Raw genomic sequence first — 11,657 nt, forward strand, 5'->3', positions numbered from 1 at the left:
CAGAATGTGGTCTTTCATTGTTTCAAATAAACAGCATTATCCCTTTCCACAAATATTCAAATAAGAAGCTATATTTTAGGCACAATTTTAGGACATTCATAAACAAAATGAATCTGATTGGCATGGAATGCATTTTGATTTACAGGACTAATGAATGACTTATGCAAAGCAAAACTCCATATCTCTATCTGTGTTTATATTTCATTAGCATAGCTGAAATTCCCAAATACCAAAACTAAACATGACTAGAAGATCTTGGGACAAAGCAGAGAAACATTCCCACTTAAAATAAATTCAAAAAAAAATGTTAAACCAATAACCAATGATACATCATGACACATATCTTAATTAACCTGTATTTTAACACCCAATTAATCAGACACTTTACAACAAGTTGTATAATCAGACACTTTTTGTACCACCAGACCAGGACCAACTAGGAAAGAAGGAACCTTGGAAAACTGGGCTAATAAATAAAAAAATAAAAAAGAATGGTCTAATGGAATAAAAAGTTTGAGAATTTTTCCTTTTGTTTTTTCTTTTTTGTAAGAATGTGTAATACATATTAACATGACAGAACACAACCCTCAAAATCTACAAAGGCTGCAAAGTTAAAGCACATGGTGAAAAAACAAGCTCCAAGGACCAGGACCAAGCATTTCATAATATTTTTTATCTTCACTAAGTAAAAAAAAATGATTAGTGAACTTTTTTTTAACAATGTTGGTCTCCAGAGCCTCAAGGTTTTCATTATCTTCATGCCATCATAAAACATATAGCGCATGGCATCCATAAGTCCTTAAATTTTCCTGTTCCTTTTTTTTATAAAAACTATTTCAATAAGAAAGCAGAACAAAGCTTCAGATGCAGGCTAAGAACCAAGATAAATAACATCCCAGAACATATGTTCTGTAAGTTGAGTAAAAATGTTTCAGATTGGAGAATAGTAAATTGAGTAATCTTCTTAATCTTTGTTGAAAAAAGACGGGGAAATGAGGGAGCCAAGAAGCCTAAATCGAAACAAGATTGGAAGCTATATTTTAGGCCCAATTTTAGGACATTCATAAACAAAAATATTGAGCATAACAATACATTTTTGATATTTTGATTAACAAACAATCACTTTTTCAAAGAATAGTTGAAATTTGAAATTTTTTTGCATGAACTCAACAAATGTAACCAGTCCAGGACAGAGAAAAAAGAACTAAAGTGAGTGTAATGGGATGAGACAAAAACACACTAAAACAAAAACTAAAGAGAAAAAATACTTGCCCAAAAAGGAGCAACTCAAACCATATTTTAAACAACTCAAATATTAAGAAACAACATCTGGGAACAAGAAACTAAAACTACTATCCTTGTATCAAAAAGCTATTATACTGATTTAGTCTGTTTCAGTATAACCTCCAACATATGGATAATACTGTATACGCTTTAGTACAATGCACTAGAGACTTGTCCCCAGATGACTATAAGAAATGTCTTGGAAGTGCCACAGAAGAGATTTTGGATGTTTATTATTACTCAATTGGAGTTAGACTTCTTAGTCAAAGCTGCTACTTGAGATATGAGTTGTATGCGTTTTATATGGGTGAATCTGATTCTATGGCTAATAATAAAAATGGAGAAGGTTCTTAATTATTCATCATGAAGATTCTTGTTTTTTTCTTCTTTTTCTTTTTTCTTTTACATACTAACTTATGTGAAAAAGAAATAGAGAGATATTATCTAACTGATTGATTTGAATTGTAGATAATGGAAGAAATGAAAGATGGAAATTTTCATTGGTAGCTGTTGTTATATCATGTCTTGTGATAGTAGTTCTTGGTTCATATGCTTGCTATTATGCACTTAACAGAAGACACAAAAAGAGTAATAAAGATTTTGTTCAAGCTTATCCAAGAGTAACTTGCTTGTCTTTTATATTTTTTATTTTTGTTCTCTACTTAATCGACAGCTTGATTCCTTATTCAAGGAATAATGAAAATCTCTAGAAAATTTCTCATAAGAACATCAATGGAGATGATTCAACAGATTAGGAGTTTCCATACATTGATTTGGCTTCCATAAAAATTTCTACTAACAACTCTTCTGATTCAAACAAGTTAGGAGAGGGTGGTTTTGGCCCTGTTTACAAGGTAATTAATAAAGTATTTCTTTATTATCTTTTTTCAATCTGAAAAAGAAGTCAACATATATAGGATTACACAAAAACAAAATGGTTATTTGCAGGGGGCACTAAGAGATGGAGAGGAAGTGACAGTGAAGAGGCTCTCAATATGTTCTGAGCAAGGTTAAGAAGAATTCACTAATGATGTTCTACTGATATTGAAACTTCAACATTACAATCTTGTCAAGCTTTTGGGTTTCTGTGTAGATGGAAAGGAAAAGATACTTGTGTATGAATACTTGCCAACCAACAGCATAGACATCATTTTGTTTGGTAATAATATAAATATTTGTATACATTCTTTTCTCTGAAGTCCTCTGATTTCAGGACCTTGTATCATCATACTAAATTATAGATGTATAGTTATGTTTCCTACTCTAAACTGCATTTTTCTCGCACTTGTGATGGTTAGATTCAAGGAAATGTGCACAACTAGATTGGAGCACACAGGTTAATATTTTAAATGGAATAGCAAGAGGAACTCTGTACCTTAATGAGGATTCTAGGCTTTGAATCATCCACAGAGACTTGAAAGCCAGTAACATACTACTTGATTTGAATATGAATCCCAAGATTTCAGACTTTGAAATGGCAAGGATTTTTGCAGGAACTGAAAGTCAAGCTAATACTGCCACAATAGTTGGGACTCAGTAAGTTATTGTGCTCTTAAACATAAAACAATATATTGTAAAAAAAAACGGTAACAGAGTGAGCAAGTGTTGCACCTTTAATATATTTTGAGCCTCGATTTTGCTTTTTCCAAATTTAACAAGCTCCCAGAAGCAAGTATTATACTGATTGTTTATGTGGCCTACAAAACCACAAGAACGAAATCTTAAAGACAAAATAAGCTTTCATTGTCAATAACTTGATCAAGTTATTAACTTCATAGATATAACATAATTTTTTATTTTAATTTATTTATTAACTTCATAGAAAACTACTAATTCAAACTCATAATACAAATTATACTTCAACATATTATAATCTGATTTTTGTTCTTTCCCCACATAAACAATGTTATTTTTTTAGCAATATATTAATCATCAATATTCTAATTAATAATACTTAAAACTAATACATATATATAAAGTATGAACATTATATATAAAAATTTATATATTTAAACATAGTGCATCATAATTAAAGTTCAGCATGTATACGTTAATAATCAATTATAGAGAGCCCAAAAATATGTAAAATAGTTACAAAGTATCAAACATTTATAGGTGAATTTATCTGAGTTGAAAGGGTGACTCAGATGCTTAATTATTCTGGTATTGGTTTTTCCTGTTAGTATGTACATAGAAGTGAACTAAAGATGTCACAATTTTAGTACTAAATTTTATATAATATCTAATGTGTGATCATATTAATACTGTTGAGATCATGACAATGTAATTATTGTCCATATTGTTAGCATTCATTATAATATTATTTTTGGACCAACAGCAAATACATGTGTTATGATTTCCAAAATTTAGTCAACCTATGGCACCCCAACCTAAATCATTTACTATAAATAAGAATTCAAACGTACAATGGAACCATGAAACACACAAATTTTACTAAAAGGAGCAAGAAAATTTCTTGAGCTTGTGAAACAGAAGTACCAGAACAGAAGACAGACCCAGATATTTAAAGCTTCTTCACTGATGATGAAAAGAGCACAAGAAGCCAAAAGTAAATCCACCTACAATGAGATTAAAGTGAGATTAACCCCATATTTCAAAAGCACAAAACTTAACCCAATTTTTCATTTGGGGATACATACCCTGGAGCATATTCTGGCAGAGCTATTCTGTAACCAAAAGCTTTAAAGGTGAAGCCAACAGGTGCTATGGCCATTTGAAAGTTGATGACTTCTTGTCCTGTGAGTTCAAAATGAAAGTTTTATAGAATCAAAAGCTGATAGATTGTAAGAAAATCATCTAAGACTAGACATTTGAAGTTGAAATTCTTTACATGATACTAAAATAAGTTTTCTCCCATCATTTCAACTAATGAGAAGTAAGTCCAGTGGTCAGGTCCATGGTTAGGTCCATGGTTAGCTTGTATGAAATTTGTTGAATATGTTACAGTGGCCAACATTGTAGGACTTAGCTAAGGACCCTTAAAGAAGTATAAAACTAATTTTATACTTAGATTAGAGTTAACTCAATAAAACTCTCTGAAGCTTTTATTGGAAAGTGAAATAAAGAAATGTTGTCTTCAATCATTTAGATTGAAAAGTGATTGTATAGAGTAGTGACTCAAATAGCTTCATGTGTGGATTCTTTTTTGTTAATGGCAAAATGACCATAAACAGATAAAAGTTATGAAATAGAATAGTATATACAATCACTAAGTTTTACGTTAGACCAAAAGTACAAACATGCAAGATTTTCTATTTAGATAAAACACTAGAATGGAAGATGGAAAATGGCATATTATATTAATTATTAAGATATGAAGTTAAGAGATAATTCTAATGAAAAAGGGTTGTTTCCTAGACTATGAAGTATGTAGAATAATACGTACATCTGTATCCAAATTATAATCAACCACGTACCTAATTAATTATTCAGCAATGTATACATATTGCACAAGCATAATATTATAACAAAAACAAAAGTAAGAGAAGATACCTCTTGCAAACTGTTGGTGTGAGTTTCTCTACAATCCAAAACACATGAAATAAGGATTACATCAGAACAAAGAAACTTCCAAAATTTCCAAATACCAAACTCTAACTAACTCATATGTTTAGGGGAAAATAAAAAGAAATCATTACTAGTTACTTTTTTACTGCTGTAAGATTTAAAATTAAAAAAAATTATAAGATATTAAGATATATGGCATTTCTAGTTCATATAATTGCCTTCTCGAATGATAACACAGTAAATTGAGCAATATGATTTCATAGCTCAAATAAAATAGCAATTTTTTTGCCATAGTTAAGTGTCTCAACAGTTCAATTAAGCAATATTGCACTCTAACAAAAGAATTTCCATGAAAGAATTATAGAAATCAAGAAAATCCTAACAAAATCAAGAAAATCCTATCAAAACTAATAAGAAGTTAAGATATATGGAAATTATAGAAAAGGCCCATCAAAAACGAAAAGGCCAAGAAGCAGTGATTTTTCCACAAACAAACAGATAAATTCTGAAGTAAAAGAGAGAAAAAACACTAGAATACAATCTACAATAGACATGAATTTTCAGCATAAATATTGCACAAGCATATGCAATTAAAAAGTATTTAGTTGGAAGGGAATGCTGATTTTTTACATAGATGGCACAAGCATATGCAATTAAAAAGTACATGTGGCTATAAATATTGCAATTATAAAGTACGGTTTATAAAAAAATATTACAATTTCAGTGATTTTTACTTCAACTTCAGTGAAAAATTGTTTAAATTATAAGAAACAAGAAAAACTGCTAAAATTTTGTTCATTCATAATCTAATGATATTGTTAACATGTTTAATATATCAAATTACAATGGCTGTGAACATCTTAATATAGAAATTTATCTCCTAAAACATGAATCATTGAAGACAAGCACATGTTGCAACATAGAAGGAAAAAAAATACACTATTATGGAAATCAATTATAGCTGCCATTAGATATTCCAATGCCAGAACAATCTAGGTCCTATCAGCCTGTATATTAAAAAAGAAAAAGATAAGCAGTAGTAATTTTTTTCCACAAAACAAACAATTAAATTACAAAATGAAATAGAGAAAATCATATAGAAGAAGAGAATATTCATGAGTATTTTAACATAAATAGATTAGAAAATTAAATATCTTTAAACCAGTATACAACCACAAACAATTAAGAAAACAAATTTTTTGACATTTATCTATATCACTCTCTTGGAGGCATTTCAACAAACACATTATATGCAACCAAGAAAGCTTTATCATAAACATCATTCGAATTTCCAACATTTAACTTCAAAGGCCAAAAATCTATTCTCTTCCCCTCTTTTATAACAACAAGAGGTTCTGACTAAAACACTTGAAAATCAACTTCTTCAAACCCAAAATATATCATATTCAAGTTCTAGAGATACCCTATTCGGAAAATTATTGGAGACTTGAACTGAAAAAAAAAAATTAGCTTGAAGACCCAAAATATGCCATTTACTCAGTATATATTATGTGTTTTATCATGTAGTCAGCATATCAAAAATATCAAATTAAGTGCATATATAGTTGACATTTAAACACTCAAGAAACACTGGAAAATTAACTTTTTCAAACCCAAAATTTATCAACTTAATTGAAAACAAAAAATATTTTACATTTAATCACACAACAAAACTTACTTCAATAATATCATAATCGAAACATCATCAATAGTTCTAGAATCAAATAAAAAAATACACATATAAATCCCAACGCAATATTTTTTATACATATAAAGAGAGATGGGTTGAGCTCACCTAGAGAGAGAGGGAGAGGGAGAGGGAGAGATCGTTGTCCTCACAAAGCTCATCTATGGCATTGGTGGCAGCGACTTTGAAGGAAAGCAGGGGCTTGCTGCTCAAATGGATAGATAGATCGAGATGAGAAGATTAGAGATTGAGAAACTATTGATGGAGAAAAGAGAGTGAGAGTGCAGCGTCCAACGGATGAAGAAGTTTGTTGAGAAAAGGCATTTGGTTTCAAGAACGGATATTAATTTGAAATCTGAAAAAAAAAAAATGAAACATATACCTCACAGTCACCTGGGTTCTTGCTTCAATCCCTTCCATTGAGCAGCTTTAGCACACCATGACCACACCATTGCTGAAGCGATGAGCTCTTGTCCTTTTCCATCGCTGTGTATCTCTATAGCTAGCTAGAAGCAACAACCCAGGTGAAGGGTGAGAGTGGGAGAAAGCCGACTGGAGAGTGGGAGAAACCCAGGAAAGAGACTCTGAGAGAAAGAAAGAGCGAGTGAGAGTGGGAGAGAGCCGACTGGAGTGTGTGAGAGAGAGAGGCAGCGTGTAAAGGGTTTCAGAAAACATTCTTAATTTTTTATTGTTTTAGTTTTTTTCTTTTTGTCATTTTCATTTGGCGCCCACTATATTTTCATTTGGCGCCTATTGCTTTACACTTAATAAAAAATATTTTCTGTATCTTTTTTATTTGTATGTATCAATAACGTTTTGAATAATATGCTATATTTTGGTGTTATATTTGGTCAAAATTGTTGTAGTGCTAGTGAATTAAGAGGTGAGAAAACTGCACCCTGTTATATGTTTGTGATGGGACTAAGTGCTCCCGATACTTGTATTATGTCAATGATGGTATTACGCTATGGGACATGTGTTAGCGGCCTAAGGGTGTCGTACACAATATTTGCGCACAGGGCGCGGCTTGGCCACTGGTAGCCGAGGACAGCTTAATATTCACTGAGCTCGGTTTAAGCAGGCCGGAGTCAGTGGGATAACGGAGGGAGCAGCCTGAGGGTGCTGGCCCTGGTTATCATTTGTGAATTGATATATGTTATGAGTTGATGTGTTAGTATGTTGAATACTTGATTATACTGGATATTTATATGGATGAGAATATGTGATGCAATATGAGATATTGACTTGTCTGTTGTTTGCTTATGCTCTGTTGTTGTGTTTTCTTGCTGGGTCTTGGCTCACGGGTGCTACGTGGTGCAGGTAAAGGCAAAGGCAAGTTGGACCAACCCTGAGATGGAGAGCTGCGGGGTTGAATGTGCATAGCCAGCTGTTCGATCACCATGGTCGAGGACTGTGTCAGGACAGGGATTGCCTAATTGTCTGTTTTGCCTTAATATGGCTTGTTATTGTATCTAAACCTTATGACTTTTGTAAACGGTCTTTAAATTTAATATTTTTGGGATCCCGTGTAAACAGATAATGTTTCTTAATGAAAATGCAACTTTTGAGACCAAACCATTTTAACCCTAGTTCCTCTATAGTTTTAGTAACACGTTTTTAATTGAATGACTTGATTAGCAAGTCTAGTAATTTATAAACACACAGTGTATCGGTCTTAGCTATCCAGGGCGTTACAACGCCGCCTGACCAATCCTCTCCAGGATCTCAAATGGTCCAATAAATCTAGGGCTTAGCTTGCCCTTCTTTCCAAACCTCCTCACCCCTCGCAGTGGTGAAACTCCATGTAGCTTTTCTGTCTGTTCTGAGAAGCTAGCATTCTAGCCCGGATCTTCTCTATGGCTTCACTTGTCCTCTGAACCATATCTGGCCCCAAATATCTTCTCTCACCCATCTCGTCCCAATGAATGGGTGATCTACACTTCCTCCCATATAACATCTCATAGGGAGCCACTCCAATCGTTGATTGATAACTATTGTTGTATGAAAATTCAATCAACGGAAGATACTTACTCCATGAACCCTCAAAATCAATCACACATGCTCTGAGCATATCCTCCAATATCTGAATCGTCCTCTCAGACCGTCCATCAGTCTGAGGATGAAAGGTCGTACTGAACTTCAACTGAGTCCCCAAAGTCTTCTGCAAACTACCTCAAAACTTGGAAGTGAAAATAGGATCCCGGTCTGACACTATAGACTTAGGAACCCCATGGAGACGTACGATCTCCCTCACATACAACTTTGCATACTGATCCACAGTATATGTCGATCTCCTGGTAGAAAATGGGCTGACTTGGTGTAGTCCACTATCACCCACACCGAGTCATGAAGCCCCACTGTCCTGGGTAAACCTCCCACAAAATCCATACTAATTTCCTCCCATTTCCATTCAGGAATACCTAAAGGCTGGAGCAACCCTGCTGGTCGCTAATGTTCTGCTTTCACCTGCTGACAAGTTAAGCATCTGGCAACGTTCTCCATCACATCCTTCTTCATCCCAGGCCACCAATATAAAGTCCGCAGATCCTGATACATCTTCGTGGTACCCGGATGAAATGAGTACGGTGTCGTATGAGACTCATCTAGTATCTCTCGTCTGATCCCCTCATCAACTGGAACACAAATCTGTCCCTGATACCGAAGCAATCCATTCTCAGAAACAGAATAGTCCTTAGCTACTCCCGCTAAGACATCCTCTCTAACCCTCCGTAACTGAGCATCCGTCAACTCCCCTTCTCTGATCCGCTCTAGCAGGGTCGACTGCAGAGTAATATTGGCCAACTGGCCTACCACCAACTCTATCCCCGCTCTGACCATCTCATCAGCTAACTTTCTTGAGATCTGAATAGAACTATACAACTGACCTGGACCTCTGCGGCTCAATGCATCCGCCACCACATTGGCTTTCCCCGGATGGTAAAGAATATCATAATCATAATCCTTTACCAACTCTAGCCAACGCCTCTGTCTCATGTTCAGGTCCTTCTGTGTAAAGAAATACTTCAGGCTCTTATGGTCAGTGTATACCTCGCACTTCTCCCCATATAGATAATGTCGCCAAATCTTCAGTGCAAAAACCACTGCTGCCAGCTCCAAATCATGAGTAGGATACTGCTGCTCATACTCCTTCAGCTGTCGTGATGCATAAGCTATAACTTTCTCATTCTGCATCAATACACAGCCTAAGCCCAACCTCGATGCATCACAGTAAACAAAAAACTTCCCTTCCCCCAAAGGAAGACTCAACATTGGCGCTGTAATAAGTCATCGCTTCAACTCTTGGAAACTGTCTTCACACTTGTCTAACCAGATAAACTTGAGATTCTTCCGTGTCAATTCTGTCATCAGTGCTGCTATCTTCGAGAAGCCCTCTACAAACCGTCTGTAGTAACCTGCCAACCCAAGAAAACTCCGCACCTCCGAGGCGTTCCTTGGCCTCGGCCAATCCCTAACCACCTCTACCTTAGATGGATCCACCTTAATCCCATCTGCACCTACGATATGTCCAAGGAATGTCACTTCTGGTAACCAAAATTCACACTTCTTAAACTTGGCGTACAAACTGATGCTCCCTCAACCTCTAAAGAACCTTTCGAAGATGATACTCGTGCTTTGCCTCTGAACTGGAATACACCAAGATGTCGTCGATGAAGACTATAACAAACTAATCCAGAAAATCCTTGAACACCCTGTTCATTAGATCCATAAAGGCTGCTGGGGCATTGGTCAAACCAAAAGACATGACCAAGAACTCATAGTGCCCATACCGCGTTCGGAAGGCCGTCTTAGGTATGTCCTCATCCTTGATCCTCAGTTGGTGATAACCAGATCGAAGATCAATCTTTGAGAACACCGTCTTACCCTGCAGCTGATTGAACAAGTCATCAATTCTTGGTAGGGGATACTTATTCTTAATATTCAACTTGTTCAATTCTCGGTAGTCGATGCACATTCTCAAAGTCTCGTCCTTCTTCTTTACAAACAAAACTGGAGCACCCCATGGCGAGTAACTAGGCCTGATGAACCCCAAGTCCAGAAGCTCTTGTAACTGTATCTTTAATTCTTTCAACTCTTCCGGTGCCATTCTATATGGTGCCATCGACACTAGCTCTGTCCCTAGTGCCAACTCAATGACAAACTAAATCTCTCTACGCAGTGGCAACCCAGGCAAATCCTCATGAAACACATCCAAGAACTCGCAAACCACCCTGGTCTCCTCCGGTCCTACTGGTGAAACTCTGGTGGTATCCACCTCACTAGCCAGAAAGCTTATACATCCACCCTGTAACAAGTCTCTGGCTCTCAATGCAGATGTCCTGGGTACGCGGGGTCCATGCACTGCTCCCACGAAGACAAAGGGATCCTCGCCCTCTGGCTCAAAAGTCACCATCTTCTTCCTGCAGTCAATGGTAGCTCCATATCTAACAAGCCAGTCCATACCTAGAATCATATCAAAGTCCTCCATACTCAACTCAATCAAGTCTACTGACAACTCCCTACTATCAACTATCACTGGCAGTGCACTAATCCACCTCCTAAATACTAATAGTTCTCCTGTAGGCAATATAGTCTCAAACCCTGAAGTACTATACTCACTAGGTCTACATAATTTATCAATTACCTTATCAGATACAAACGAATGCGTAGCACCAGAATCAATCAACACAGTAAAAGAAGTGCCAGCACTAGAAAGCTGACATGTCACTACCGAGGCACTAGCCTCGACCTCTGCCTGCGTCAGGGTGAACAATCGAGCTGGAGTCAAGCTGTCCACCTTCGCTGTCTCTCCCTTCTTCACCGTCGGGCAATCTTTCCTGAGGTGTCCCACCACCCCGCACACATAGCAGGCCTTAGCCCGACACTCGCACGGATGGCGTCTCTTGCATCTTGTGCACTCTGGATAAGTCCTCCATGTGTCACCGCCTCCCTGACGGCCTCCCTGAGTACCCCGACCTCTTCTATCAGGACCAGGGAAGCCTCAGGGGTCTTCCTCTTCAAATCACTGGGGCCTCCGCACCTACCTGAACCAGAATATGGAGGCACCGCCCTGCAGCCCTCCCTCCTCACAACACTCTCTCTCCATATCTTATTCTCTGCTTCCTCAGCAGTAAGAGCCTTCTCCATAGCTTGGGCATAA

General features: G+C 36.3%; 1 protein-coding gene across 1 annotated transcript; it reads left to right on the plus strand.

The window, feature by feature from the left end:
- The first annotated feature begins 1,413 nt into the window (after positions 1–1,413).
- LOC133785702 (cysteine-rich receptor-like protein kinase 10) lies at positions 1,414–2,683 on the plus strand. Its single transcript, XM_062224920.1, has 6 exons — positions 1,414–1,630; positions 1,753–1,904; positions 2,040–2,138; positions 2,233–2,293; positions 2,378–2,443; positions 2,583–2,683. Exons 1-6 carry the CDS (start codon positions 1,414–1,416, stop codon positions 2,681–2,683), a joined length of 696 nt encoding a protein of 231 aa, XP_062080904.1.
- The last annotated feature ends 8,974 nt before the right edge of the window (positions 2,684–11,657 follow it).

The sequence above is a fragment of the Humulus lupulus genome, chromosome 6 (assembly GCF_963169125.1).
Source record: "Humulus lupulus chromosome 6, drHumLupu1.1, whole genome shotgun sequence".
Taxonomy (NCBI): domain Eukaryota; kingdom Viridiplantae; phylum Streptophyta; class Magnoliopsida; order Rosales; family Cannabaceae; genus Humulus; species Humulus lupulus.

Bases quoted from the DNA above. Each gene is read 5' to 3' on its own strand.
- LOC133785702 (XM_062224920.1), top strand. From the start codon at position 1,414: ATGGATAATACTGTATACGCTTTAGTACAATGCACTAGAGACTTGTCC. The intron at 2,139-2,232 runs GTAATTAATAAA...GGTTATTTGCAG, and splicing joins GTTTTGGCCCTGTTTACAAG to GGGGCACTAAGAGATGGAGA. The intron at 2,294-2,377 runs GTTAAGAAGAAT...GTTTCTGTGTAG, and splicing joins CTCAATATGTTCTGAGCAAG to ATGGAAAGGAAAAGATACTT.